At 35.8% G+C, this 15,438-nt stretch overlaps 1 protein-coding gene across 2 annotated transcripts in view; it reads right to left on the reverse strand.

Moving 5' to 3' along the window:
- The window catches only part of CSMD1 (CUB and Sushi multiple domains 1), a 1,058,834-nt gene that overhangs the window by 180,744 nt on the left and 862,652 nt on the right, over positions 1-15,438 (reverse strand). For both annotated transcript variants that reach the window (XM_030269463.4, XM_030269462.4), the window contains exons 24-25: positions 5,163-5,354; positions 652-778 (exon numbers count right to left, since the gene is read on the reverse strand). In XM_030269463.4, the coding sequence (XP_030125323.4) occupies positions 652-778; positions 5,163-5,354 (319 nt within the window). The remainder of the gene's footprint in view (positions 1-651; positions 779-5,162; positions 5,355-15,438) is intronic.

A 15,438-nucleotide genomic window follows, 5' to 3' on the forward strand; every position in this document is an offset into this window, starting at 1 on the left:
CCTGCTGAGGAGGGACAATGTCAACCTTTTCAGGGCCCAGTGTGGGTCTTGAGATAACATTAGTTTTGTATGAAGGTTCTATAGCTATGGTAGTAACTAGGTGTCAGGTTCCTGTGCAGGTCAGAGTGTTTGTTGCTTTCACTGATTAACTCTTTGTTTTGCTAAATTTAGGAACACGTTAGTTCAAATAATGGGTCTGTGCTTTGCCCTGGCACTGATGGCCTTGCTGAGCTGGCATAACTATTTTGTGGAGAGGATGAGGGAATGCAACATTCTTTTTCTACCTGTGATTCATGAGAGTTGTTTTATTATGCAGATTCCTGAGGTACTTGTTCACCCATATGTAAACTGTTTAATACTACTAATTAACGTATTCTGGCATTTGTTTGTGGATTTCATGTTGTCCTGGTGCAAAAGATAATTTTGGGTGAGGCAATACTCAAATGTGCCTTGAATGCTGCTTATCTTGCTCCATATCCAGGGACTTTACACCTGAACAGGTAAGGAATCTCAAAAATTGATGCAACACCTGATAGAAGGATACCTTGACTATGCCAGCAAAAACCAGCAGCTTGTGTAGAAAAATACGAGAAGGACAAAAAATTTATAACATATTGAATTCTACCTTAAATATTGAAATCAGGCACATACCTTATTGTCTTTCCTGGATCTGCTTCAATAATCCAAGTGCAATGAAGATTGTTGTCATATGGTGCTGGGTATCCAGGGGACAAAATGCGTCCCGATGTAGCAGCATGAATTCGACCACCACACTCAGCTGCAAAATAAGGATGAAATTTCTAATGAGATCAGAGTAATTGGCACTTCCACTTGTCTGCGTTTTCTAAAAAGTTAACAAGATGACCTAATACTTCTGAAGTACTAGACATACATACAAACCAGGACATGTACATTAATTAAAAATGAACACAACGATCTCATTATTCTTACCTTGTTATAAAGAAATAAATCATAAAACTGTGATTAGGTTACTTAACTGACCAGACAGTTTCAATATGTACTGAGACTACAAAAGCACAATTTTAGCATTAGCTGAACAGGAGAAATGTTTCAGAAATTTCCCATCTAACATGTTTAGCTTTTCTAACAATGAATGTTTGAATTCAAATTTTGCAGCATTGACTTTTATAATTAAAATATCTTTCTGTTTTGCTGTAATGTCAAAATTATTTTAGTTAATGCTTTCAAGTTACTTCTATATAGCTTCAGGTTTAATTACACCAAAAAGCAGTAGGTATTGCCTAAAATGTAAATGCCATATGCTTCCAGAGCAAGAGAGTAAATCAGAAAGTTACAATTTGATAGTATGTGACATCTGGTTTAAAACACTTTTACCATCAATGCTGTTTTTGTGGACAGACCAATGGCAATGCTAAGCATCCATAATCAAATTATTCTTATGTTGCTTTTTCAGGGCATCATGCTGTTGTCTGGCCAATGTGATGGCACATCCTGATGAAAGAGAACTGTGTAACAGTCAGTGCCACTGAACTAAAAAGGATCAGTGATTCTTTAGCTAATTGATGTACCTGAATTTCTACTACAGTTATAGTGTTGCCTTAGAAGTTGTTAAAAACACCTACCATGGGCATTCATTCAATCACAGCTGTGCAGCAAGACAGAGATGATGGAAAAAAACATGGAAGTTGGACCAAATAATCTACCAGCAATACTCCTAATAAATATTAATCTTTGTACATGCCACCAAGCCCCTGCTCACAACCAAGTTGTTATCATGAGGGAAAATTACCATAGAGGAAACAAGGTGACTGATTTACTTACTTATCCTGCTGATTTGATCACTCAAAACACTACATTCTATATACAGAACCACAGCAGGAAGAAACTTAAGTACAAAATTTCTTCACATGTAACCCTCTTCTATGATTTCAATTAATTTCCATTATACAAGAAAGTTTGGATTGCAATAAACACTGTGGTAGATAACTACAGACAAGAAATTACTGATACAGTACCATATTTACCAAAGAACTAAATTTAAACTCAGTGAATCCAAAATTTAAACTCAAACTAATTGACATACTTGATTTAAAATTCTGAGAAGGCTCATTTAGGAAAAGAATACGTCATAAAATTTGGGAAGATGACTCATGTATTTAATATATTTTTTAAAAGTCCATTTAAGAGAAAATCAAAAGTAAACTTTCAGAAATTATTATAAAAACATTTCAAAAAAATTATATTCCAGTATGCATGAATGAGCATACTGTAAAATCAGCACCTCAAAGAATATACTATATAAACACTTGTACTATAACTAATAGAAGTGACTTCAACGTTACTAGAAGCTTCTAGAGGAGGAATTAAAGGAATTCACTGGCTTTCTTCATTAAGGTTTAGAACATAGAAAAAAATGAGAATGAATGCTAAGACCAGAATAACAGTTTATTACTAAAAATTAGTAAGTGTAGAAGTTGTGGAATATATCTATGTATATGCTTGATTTTTTTGTGAATGAGACTGAAATGACAGTGAATACAATGAAGAATATAAATGTCACCAAAGAGAACGGCAAATATCAAAAGCTTATCTAGTCTATAGGCAAAAATTATGCATCTCCACAAACAAAGATTTTAAAAAAATGTTTCTAAGAAAGGAAGTGTTGTTTGGAACTTCATGACAACTTCAGAAAAAGTAAGAAAAATAAATCATTCAAATCAAAGTAGAAAAAGATAAAACTGTGATAAGATAAAACTGATGGAAGAACAGATAAGTCTAAAGGGGGAGCGAAGCAAGACTGAAATAATCTGCAGATATATAACTGAGTTTTCAGGGATCTTCATGGCAAGATTTTCTGTGCACAGAACAGTAAAAACTCCCCATAATTTAATGAAGATAACAGACTGTCAAAGAATATTTAGAAGGAAACACTTTTAGAAGATTTTAAGAGAGAACAGTGAACATTCCATTTCTTGGGGAACTAGTTAACGGTCCAGAAGAGATTTAAAATAGAAATTAAAAGAAGTAGCTTATAAAGAACTTATGCAGTCCCAAAATTCTATTTTAAGGAGAGGAACAAGGGCAGTAATTAAAAATATAGGTAGATAGATAAAAGCACATAGAAAGATACTTTTTGGTTGAACAGACAGAAAATAAGACCAGAATACCAAAAGAAAACTGATTATTCTATTGATTGAAGGACATAATTTCACTTAGAGATGAAATAAGATTCTCAAGAAATTCTGGCACAAGTTGTTTCAAAAGTTTGGAAATAAAATACAGAAACCAAATCTAGTAATGCAAGGTACAAAATCAAAGTACAAAGAAAAAGAAAAAAGAAGAAGAAAATAGATAGAGTAAAAATCTTGAGTGAAATATAGAATCTTAAAAGAATATTGGTATAAAGAAATTGGAAAGACAGGTTGAAATAAGTGACTAGAAGGAGCATTACATGGTAAAAATACACAAATAATCTAAATAAAGTCAGCGTGAAAAAACAAACATATTATTCAAAAAGTATTTTGAAGAAGGACCATGAAAGATGTTCTACTGCAAAGATGGCAATTTTCTTTAGATTGGCTTAATCCTGCGTTCCCTAGTTTCCTCCAGGTCAGATTGGAATATACAGCTTTTTTTTTTTTTCTTAATTACTACTATTTATATTGTTATATGTTTGAAATTTCAGCATCTCACATATATAGATTAGAAGAAAAATCATCATACCAAGAAAAGAAAATAGGTAATGGTTGGATTTATTCACTTAATAGACTTGAAACCAACAAGTATTTTAGAACTGATTCTAAGTCTTGATAGTGAACATAGGCACAAAAAAAAAATTGCAGAAAGTGACCTTAGAGAAATGACTTCATTTAAATTACATGGAGAAACAGGCAAAGGTAGGACTAATTATGGGTCTTCTCTACGAAAGGGCAAACTTGGAGGAAAAGGAAGCCAACCAATTAAACTGAAGAGCATGAGGACTTGAATGGATAAAGAGCCTGGAAAAGTCTTTAAATCAAAACTGGATACTTGTTTTAACCTCTCATACATATAGAAGAAACTTACAGATAAAATTCTAGAATCAAGTGGGGAAAATAACCTCTACCAAGACAGCAGAAATGCTGTTCACTGATGTTTTTCTGGCACTTGCTTTCAGCTTAAGCTGCACGTTTGAAAGGAAGGGAGCTTGCTCCTTTGTAGACTGGAGGTTTGTGAATGTGTTCAGCAGGAAAGTGGTCCTGGAATGGAGAATGTAGCCCCCAAAATCGGAGAAAGTCAACAAGCAGAGTTCCTGCAGGTGAGGAGAGTGCTGAAAGCAGTTGGTGACCTGCCAGCAGGCAGCAGAGGCAAAAACTATCAGAAGACACACAGAAGGAAAGACTCATGGGAACTCCATGTGAAAATTGAAATCAGGAAGTCATTGGCAAATGCTTGACTGGAAAGCAAAACTAGAGGATGCAAACTGCCAGGTAAAGGTACAATGGATAATAGCTATACTGGTGTTCAGTTATTCTGCATGTTGGCTAGTAATTCTCTGATTAACATCTACGTTGGCTGTAATGAAGCAAAGGTTTAGGCACTTGAAGCTGCGATATTTCCAGGGAAGGTCTACCTCAAGGCTCTGACAGATGGGGTTTCTTAGCACAGCAGCAAGGATTCCAGAGCACACGGATAAAAAAAAAAACACAGCAACGTGTAATGAAACTTAGAAATAAAGTTCAATAGGAATGACATGCTGAAAAAGTAGCTGATGAAAATAGATAAGGAAAAAAGTTCACAACCTTATTTGCTTTATGATGGGGCTTTCTTAGTTTATGAGGTGTTTAGATAGTACCACTGCCTGTGATAGTATACCAGACTCAGTGACCCAAGGCTTCATCGGAACCAGAGTAGTCTTCCATCAAAGGCTGCTCTATGGAAAAAAGTGTTTTCCAGTAGTTCCATAATCATTAATGGCAAGCTGCCTATTTTAGAGAAGTAAAACTTCCATATCCATATTCAATTTTGACTTGAAATTTAAAATATATATGTACCATTATCATCTCATGAAATATACAAGGACAGATTATTTTTTAAAAACAATTATTAACCATTATTTTTATTATTTAAAAAAAACAAGTTTTTTTTTTTCTTGAACCACCAGACCAGTCATACCAGAACACTGTCACAATCCATATTACCTATGCAAGTAGGCAAAGGTTTGTCCCAAACTCTTCGATCTCCACTTAAGCACGTCATAATACTACTACCATGCATTGTATAGCCAGGATTACAGCTGTATAAAATTACAGTGTCTATAAAATGTCCTTCATCTCGTATCTTGTAACCATAATTTGGTATGCCAGGATCTTCACACTTTACTAGGTCAAAACCTGCAAACAGAAATAGGGAAAGAAAAAAACACATGAAGATGTAAATACCAAATAAAATATAATAGCAATTAATCTTATTCTGATGCAAATTATATTCTCATGATTCAATGACTTTAGATGCATTCACAGTGACCAAAGATAAATGGTATATAATTTGGGTAAATCAGAAACTGGAAGACTAGGAACTAATTATTAACTCGATATTTAATTATGACATTTGCTTCTTGAAGAAATCATCTTATCTATATTATTCTAAAATAGATTGGTGAGAATCTAATTTATTTATACCACTTCTATATTTCATTCTTTTTTATTCAGTGGGAATGAAATGGGGATCCTGGTTTTGGCACTAAGTAGCTGCTTCACCTCCTCACCTAATGTCCATAATGATGTCAAGAGACCACAGTGGTAACTCAGGAAGCATGTACAAGTGCTACTTCATCCATACTAGTCTCAAGATAGCATGGCTTCAGTTTCATCCATGCTGAAAGGAAGTATTCCTACACCAATTTTCAATTTGCATTCTTCTTTCTGGCCTTTTAACATGCTAAATGGCATAAATATCTCCCTCTGTGATCCATGGAATGAGCAGATCTGCTCTGAGCACCTACAACTCTTTCCACATTTTATGCATTATTCTCTTCATTGTCTTCATACAGCATTGCTAAAATGTAAAGATGCATTCTATATCTCTTCTTTTACCTTCAGTTCCTGTTACTGGAATAATATAAAGAGTGGTTCCAAATTCAACTTTTTTATTTCCAAATTCTTCTGTATAGTGGATTCTTCTTTATTACTGCCATGTCCCGAGACCAAAGATGTAATTCTGACTCCACAAATATTTTCCATTTTGCTGTCCTTATTTTACTGAACAGCTTACATCAGTGGTTATGAATCAGGCTGTTGATCTTCAATTTTATATTTTCAGTGCATTCTCTACACGAGGTTGCTCAGGGAAGCTGTGGATATCCCTTCCCTGGAAATGTTCAAGGCCATGCTGGATGTGGCTTTGAACAACCTGTTCTAGTAGAATGTGTCCTTGCCCATGTGTAAGGCCCCAAGAAATCTGATCTATGAGACTTTCAAAAGGGCTTACAGTTGTTCATATACTCTGAGTTAGATGAATGGGAGAGATACTAACAAGATACCCAAGAGGTCAAAATAACAAAAAAAGCTTTTACTGGCACCTTTAGAAAATCAGAGAACTTTGGCTAAAGGCTTCGAGCAGCACTCAATCAACATGAAACAAACACTTCTCAAAGCATTCACTTGGCCCATTCAACCTAGCAAACTCCAAGACTCATCGATTTTAAGTTTCTCAAAACATTACTCAAATCCCAAGATGAGGTAATTAAGAGAGAAAAAGAAAGACAAAAAAGGTGTAGAAAAGAAAAAACATAGCCATCACTCCTGTTTCCAGTGGTGTTCAGATGATAGAGGTTCCAAGAAGAGGCAGGGTCAAATGTGCTTGCCTTGTGTCTGGCCTTTTCCCAGGCCTTCCCCAGGTGGGGCTTGCAGTCATTTGGCCATTTAGAAGCTGGGTTAGGGACTCCAGGGGCAGGTGAAGCATTCCTTCCAGTGTTTCAGGGATTGACAGCCACTGCAGGGCTGGGATACAGGCTGGGGGAAGGGTGGGGTGTAAGAGACAGTTTATCACCTCACCAGAGCAAGACCCAGGCTGCCCCCTGACACACACACACCCACACACACCTCTGAATGCTTCAAACCAGTAATTCTTCCAGGCTCTCACACTGGCAGGAGGGTTGGAACTAGATGATCTTTAAGGTCCCTTCAAATCCAAACCATTCTATGATTCTGTGAGGTCCTTCACTTAGTAGTAAATAACATATCTATAGACAACCTTTAATTATTTTACAAATATACAAACTTGAGTCGGTATCATATTTTTCTTGTTGCCTTTCTCCTGGCAGTGAGATGAACCACAGCTGATAAAAACTGCAAGGAGTCTACGGAGCTTTTCTTCCTGTAGAGATGCTAAAGATATCCATCAACTGACATCACTGAAAACATAAAATACCTTTGCTTTCTTTTTTCATTAATTGGGCACAAAGGTTGGGATTTACCAGTTATAACTCAGTATTCTGAAAATTAGCAGGCTAAGTTTGAAGTCTAGGCCACTTAATTCTCAGTAGAAAAATATAAATTTCTGGAAACCAATCTACCCCTTATATAGACTGGTGTTCGGATCAGTCAGCTCAATAAGCCCCTGAGGACATTTATTTTCTATCTTTATTTTTAACTGAGCCCATACTCTTTCTTTATAGAGCAGTCCAGAACTGAATGCTGTTCTATCACATAGACACTGCATCTCTCTGTGCTAATATCTAGAGAAACAACAGACCTCAGGAACAATGACAATAGTCTGACCAAAGTCATGCACTCTTAAATTCAGTAATCCTTTAAAAGAGCATGGCTGTTTATAAGTCCCTTCCTGGGAAATCAGCTATCTGTCTACTGTATTATGCCTGAGATAGTTTGGGAAAATCCTACACAGAAGGCAGCAAAATAGAGGCAAGTTAGCATTTACTCTAACATTTTTTCAGTCTAAAGAATCACTTCCCCATATCATTCCCTGACAATGCTTAGTTTACTAGCAGAGCTGAAGTCTTCATATCAGATGGAGTTATCTATAATCACAGAGAGTACAAAGAGATTTAGCATTATTTCCTTGTGAAAAGATTGTTTCCATGTGAATATTTGCACATCCCTGCAATTTCTTTCGGTGGAAAAGAAAAAAAAAAAAAAAAGAGCAGTAATTATTTTAACTGGCTCTCAGCAATTATTATATAAACAGTCACATCTAAAAAGTTTTCTGTCTTTTAGAGTTAAAAGTATCTTAAAGAAGAAAAAAGTAGATTGGATGGACTGGAGAATTCTAAAAAGGTCTATTTCTCTTCGCACACTATAGAGAACGAGGACAATTTGGTCATTCAGACAAGCTGAACTTCACAAGACACAGCTATATTTCATTATTTTAATCTTCTTATTAAACATACAGAGACATTTATGTAAAACTCTGAAAATGTAAGTTGTTTGATAGATAGTATTATATTTCACTGCTGATTTGACAGCATGGACCAGTGTAAGACTATTTATCTGCCACTGCTCTTAGACAGTTTCTCATTCTTTATTAGTTGCAACATTTAGTTATCAAATGCAGTGGCACGTGATTGACAGATGAAACTCCCCTGTATAAAGAATTTACTCATGCCTCATGAAAAAAATTTCCATAACACTGATATATAGTTAGAGAGATTTATTCTCCAATACCTTGTACCATAAAAAGAACATAAGGTTGTCAGGGAGAGGTAGTATCTTTTACAAAATCAACAAAAAAATTTGGGTGAAATGAAATGAACTTTTGGATGAACCAACCTTCCTAGTCTGTTATACAGCCATCTTCACTAAAGAAGGTATCAAGACTGGGATAAAACTATTGTTCTGACTTGACATAATTTCATGTACTCCAGTTAGCATTCAGTTTTGCACACGGTATAAACATACATGAAAGATGTGAAGAATTAAAGACATCACTTCATAAGCTTTAGAAATTTGAGAGCAGTCTGCTATAGCCTGCCTGCCTGCACTTTGTCTATTCTTGCTTGAAAGAGGACCGAAGAAGACAGAAGATATTCTTTGGCTTTATTTTACTCTATTAATAGTTTGTATCATCATTGCAAGTCACTTATATCTTAAAGTATCCATAAATATAAAGGTATTTCACCTTCTTTGCTTTGTAGATTCCTACATGTTCTCCAACTTTTTTTTTTTTTTTTTTGCCTGTGAACATAGTTTTTCACCTCTCTGTCCCAAGGTGAATTGCCTACTTCTTCAAGAGCCTCACACTCTACAGATATTCACTGCATTGCACTTTTTGTATCTGTAAACAAAAAAGTACCTCTGAAAATTATAAATAGGAAAACACAACTATGTTAAAACACTCCAGTATACACTGGCACATACAGGAATTTCTGATTCAGAAATATGCTGATTTTTTACATAATTTCAAAATACTATTTTTAACATTTTTAAGTCTGTGTGAGCAACAGGAGAGTTAGGTTTTTTCTGCCAGTTCATTATAAACCCAAATAAAATAATTATTCTAGGTAAAGTGTTAGATAAGATGATTGTAAAGAACATAATAAGTCACATAATAAGTCACTCTATTAAGTACCAGAATTTAATTTCCTATTTCACAAACAATAAATTAAAAAATAACATGCAAATAAAAATATCCAACTGGAAGCAAAAATATAAAACCTAAATTTAAATATCCTTGAGATACTAAACCCTTCCGTATTTGCTGGTTTATTAAGATTATTCAGGCATTTCTATTAAAAAGACCACCTTGATTTTAATTTCTAGGTTGCGGTATGCTCTCTTTCCCCCCCTTTGTCCCAGCTAGCTCCGAGGGGAAAGGGGAGCGCGGGCAGCTTCCGTTCTTCCCGCTGAGCCCTCGTGGGCTTCGGGCGGGGCTGCGTAGGTCTGAGAGCAAGCGGCGAGTCCCACGGCGAATAAAAGGAGAGAGACTTTTCTCCCGGGGGCAGAATTCCGATTTATTGCAACTCGGCTGGGAAAGCAAAAACCGAAGGGGCCGCGGCTTGCTGCGCCGGTGGTTGTCTGTGCCGCGCTGCCAAGCGGGGCGGGGCGGCGCGCTCCGGAGCCGGACGAGAGCCAGGAGAAAAGGCAGCGGCGGCGGAGCAGCGGCGGGAAGGCAGCAGCCTCACGCGGGTGCCAGCCAGGAGAAAAGGCCCGGGCGTTCCGCGCCCGCGGATTACATACAGAACAGGGGGAAACTGGGGCAGCCAATGGGGTAACGCCACGGGGGGTCTGAGGGCAGTGGGGTGCAGGGGTACATCCAATGGGGGGCGGACAGGTGGAGGGTCCCAGGTCGTCTGCCTATCCCTCGGCTTCCCGAGTAGAAGATTCTAGGTGGGGGGGAAGGGATGCCGAGTGACAGACAGGCGTCTGGGGTGTAAACACAGTGACTTTGCAATTTCTCGGGGACAACAGACCGCGGGGAGAGATGGGAAGACCCGGGGGGGTCGTTACAGAGCGCGGGGGGTACATGGAACGAACTTATACATAATACAAATGTGGTAAAACATACAATAACACAACTCCACACTAGGTATTTAAAAGTCATGAAAAGTTCAGCAGTAGTCTTAAGTTTTAGGTTGTTTGCACAATATCATGCCTGTTATTTGCATTACAAATTTTTTGTATTTCAAGAATAATCCCTTCAAAAACCTCCAACAAACTAATTGACCTCATTTATGCCAAACTTTTAATATGACACTTTGAATACTCTTGAAAAAACTGTAAGAATTACAGTACATAATTTGAAGCCCTGTGTTCACTACATTTCTCCACCAGCAAGACAACCATTGTTTATCAGTAGACGTATTCAAAATTGGGGTATTTCACATGTATGTAGGTGCTGTTCATCATGTGCAAACACAGCAGTATCTTGTCCTGCACTCTTCTTCCCCAGTTTCTTCCCCTTCCTCTCATACACAAAACCCAGAACTTTTACTTCCCTTTTTCCCTGATGCTCTTGTAAATCTGGAGCAATTTATCATAAAGGTACATACTTTTGTAAAATATCATTGTTGCCTGGAACTTGAGTGCTAAAGCAGATGCTATGAACTTTTACAACAGGGGAATATGGTCATGAATTTCACACAATCACAGTACTCGAGTTTACTTGATATTGCATCAAGCCAACATCAGAGAAATTCTGCCAAGATTCTTACTGCTGAGAAAGATTATTGTATTGGCAAATTGCTGCCAATTATCTTATTCTTGAGTTTCATTATAGGATTTTCAGAACAATGAATGCCTAAAAGCATGTTAAATGAAAACCAAACCAGCCAGAATACATCTTGATGTCTGGCTGTAAGCTCCTGGCACTATTCAGTGGGATTTACTCTGTCACATTTGATGTAAATAATCAGGAATATAGAAATACCAGTTGTCGGGGTAAAAACCATTGACATCTCTGTAAATATATGTAGACTATTAATTACAACTTTTTTCAACTCAGTTTAATTATGATGGGTACTGTAGTACTAACTACATTAGTAAGCAGTACAGTATAATAGAAGTAAATCTGGGCAGCAAAGCAATGAAGCTGCAGATTTGATGTCCATACTATGTGCACTCATGGTTTTTCCTTGAACTAGCTTTTCTGTCAATTAGTGGGTGGAATATGCTACGTACATTCATGAAGCATAACTCTCAGTTCATCTTCAAGTTTGTACCCTCCAAAGCCTGTTGTTAATACAAAGAAGACAGTGCTCATTTTGTGTCTCCAAGAACAATTTTCAGGGATTTTGTACTGCAGAGTGTACTTATAAAAGAAGTTGACATCATCCTGAGGTATCTACAAATGTTCCCTTCATTCACTTTGAAAGGAAGAATACCATTTACTTACTATATAGACACGTGTTCATTTACACTGCATGTAAACTTACAGTGGCTATATAAAACATAAATAATCTAAACCAACTAGAAGAAGTTAAGAAGTTTAGAAGAAGTAATAAGAAGAAGTACTAGAAGAAGTACTAAGGCATTTTGAAACAATCACTCTCCAAAGCTAGACACATAAAAAGTACACACCTAAAAGGTGCATTAGCAACCTTTAGGTACTTGATTCCTAATTTGTGACTCTAACCTTGAGTTCAACACTAAGACATTTCTATGAATGGACAGAAGAAACAAAGACATTCTGAACTGAGCTACAGTACTCATCCAATTTTTACTTCCTACACAAAGGTATGTTGATGCATGTTACATTAGGACCAATTTAGCAGAAGATATAAGCACACTGTTATTAGTGATCATAATATAAGCCAAGAAATTAGGTTGTAGGGCTTTATTTATTCATTTTTTTTCTTTGCTAGTAAACCTTGTTCATGTTTTGCAAAAAATATACTATGTCAATTAAAACTGCACTTATGGAGATGGAAGTCAAGTTTTAAAAAAGAGGAAATACTTGAACTGACAATAAAAGAAATGTAATGTCACAGCTGTTAATATTGTGCTCCCATGATGCAAATTTTTTCAGCTGCTTTTGACATTTTAGCTTATTTACAGCTATGTTGAATTCATCATTGTTTGTCTTTATGCCATGCTGACTTTATTCCAAATCATATATAAAACTGCCATAAAAGCAAAAAATATGCACAAGTTTTTTTCTGTATGCACTCATTAATTTTACAGGAATTCAATCATGTGTTTGTGCCAGATTCAGATCAGATTTGCACTGCTGTGCATCCTGATGGTGCATCAATTCACTTTTAAGACTATGGTACCTTGGCTTCAGATATGATCCCAGAACACTGTAACTGCCAAATAAATATTTCTTCTTGTAAATTCAAAAGCATGAACCTGTGCTGTAACTTCTGTTACCCTGAACTCTGCTACTTTGTAGTAAGAACTCTACATAAAAACCTGCCAGACAAAACTGCAAAGATATTTTAAAAGAAATGCCATCTGGGTTATTTTTAAAACTTTAGATGTCTTATCTAAAACCAACAGGTTCTTAAAACATAAAATATATAGCACACAGGTGTAGATCAACAGTATCAATAATCTTGCCTTGGATTAATAAATTTAGACTCAGATATTTTCTGATAGTATTAATGTTTGCTAAAGAAGAAGAAATACTATTACAAAAAAGATATCATTAATTGCTAAGAAAATTTCGTCAGACAAGCCATTGAGGGATTTATTGTTTTGAATGCAAAAAGGGTTTTGAAGCTTATAAATTAAACACCAAATAGATACCAAATACTCTTTCATAATCTCTAATAATCGTGTCACTTACTATAATGTAAGTATAGAGTGGGTGGGCCCTGCGCATGCCCATTGTGAAAGGCACTGTCTTTTCTTTTCTGCTTGCCATGGAAGACAGAACACGCACATAATGTATAATCTATATTCAGCTTCCTAAAGTGATGAGATGGAAGATTTCATCACTGATGACTTCAAAAGTGCATACAAAAGTCCTATTTCAGTACACACAAGGAAATACTAACATGTTTTACTATAAAATAAAGGTACTGCGAAAACACTGGAAACACTAGTAACTCCTCAAGAGTTGCCTAAATCTGAAGTAATTTAAGCTCATAAATGTAGTCTATATGTTTAACACAGAATCTTTTTGAACTATTAAAGAGTAATTAAAAGTATGAAATGGTACTTGAGTTAATGTTCAGAGCATAGAATGGATTTCTAAATGCATGTAAGTTCAACAAATACTCATTCTGCAGTTGCTGCATCCTAAACATCCATAACATAGCCAATTTAATTAAATCTTTGCAATTCAAAATAAAGTTCTTGGAGTTTTCATCCTATCTTGGAGCTACTTATGTGCAACTCTGTCCTGAAACCTACAGCTGTAGGAAAAAAACAAACAAAAAACCATGTACTGAAAAAATGTCCAATTACAAAATCTCTACATAATTAGAATAATAGAAAAATCTATAGAAAGAAGTGTGTTTGGATAATGTGGCTATAGTGAGGTATCAGAAACTACTGCTTTGTATCCTTTGGAAACAGAAATACACATAATTTCTCAAAAGCTTTGTAATCAATTGGCAATTAATTTTGGCTATTTAAATGAAAGAGTCATTCAATGGATAACACTTTCTAATAGGAATTTCAGCAATTCTTAACATGAGCAACATGTAAAAAATTTATTTAAACCTTCAAAATATGTAAAATAGAGATCTTAGGGCATGTTATCAATAACAAGTCCTTTGAAAATAAAATGAAAATATTTTTTCCGTAATTTTCTCTTGTTATAAATATGTTATAAAACGTTCTAAGTCCTTTCCCCACCCATTTCAAACCAGGTTCTTTGTGTCCATGTATCTTATTCAATCATTTTGTTCTCCATTTCTCAGCTACAGTGTCCCCATATACAAATAAAAAACTGCAGATTTCAGAAGCAAGTTAAATATGGGTAGACAGGTAGCAGAATACAGGTTTTTTTTATTTTATTGAAAGACAATACATAAATAACAATGCTTACAAGAGATGGGTATGCAAATATATGTGCCTGCAGCAAGATGACTGCACTGCATATATAGAAAGCATACAAATAAACTTTGCAATCAGCAAGCAAGTGAATAATTAATCAATTACAACTTATACTACATATAAGAAGCAGGGATTAAAGGTGACAATCCATGTGCATTTAAGAACTCTAACTTCAAGTATCTATGGAAAAATATCTTCAGGATCTCCATGTCTACACCCTCTTTTATAATCAGTGGGGACATGGCTGATACAGCGACTACTTAAAAATATTCTTTCTGCAGGTGACTTATTAGAAGAGACTGGTCTTATCCTTTTTCTAGGAGAGGGGACAGAAAAGCAGAAGAAATAAGATGAAGACACACTTTTTCCCCCCTGTGTTATATAGTGTAAGATACTTTGACTAAACACATACCAAGCACTCAAGTGTTTGCAAGTTCATTCATTTCCTCACAGTCTTATCTAAAATACTCATCCTTAGAGGAATGAAGTCACCACAAATGTAAAGGATGGATTAAAAATGGAAAAAACATTGTACAAGCTTATAAAAAGCAGTATGGCACAAACAGGACTGCAAATTAAAAGAACCCCTTCATCTCCAATTGTGTTGATTCCTTCACACACTGACAGGTGAACCACATGCACGTATCACCTGCAATTCTGGTGAGTGGTGTTGTGCCCAAAACGAAAATTAACTTCTCAATACACTGTGGTGAAGAACTGAGTAACAAGAATTCACATCCTTGTCTACCGTTCATCATCCTGTTTAAAGCAAGTCTTCCCATCTAGAGACTTTTTGGAAATAGAAGGAATAGAAATAAATAGGTTTATAGCATTCATAGTCTTGTCCTTACATGTATCCCTAATTCTGCCTGTATATCATGTACACATTGTTTTGGCGGGGTGATTTTATCATGCCTAAAATTTTGAAGGAATAATCTTAGTTTTATTTTGAAATAACTTTATTTATGTTTTAAATAATTAGGAACATTAAAAACACAGTTTAGCTGACTGTAAA

The sequence above is a fragment of the Taeniopygia guttata genome, chromosome 3 (assembly GCF_048771995.1).
Source record: "Taeniopygia guttata chromosome 3, bTaeGut7.mat, whole genome shotgun sequence".
In the NCBI taxonomy this organism is placed as follows: domain Eukaryota; kingdom Metazoa; phylum Chordata; class Aves; order Passeriformes; family Estrildidae; genus Taeniopygia; species Taeniopygia guttata.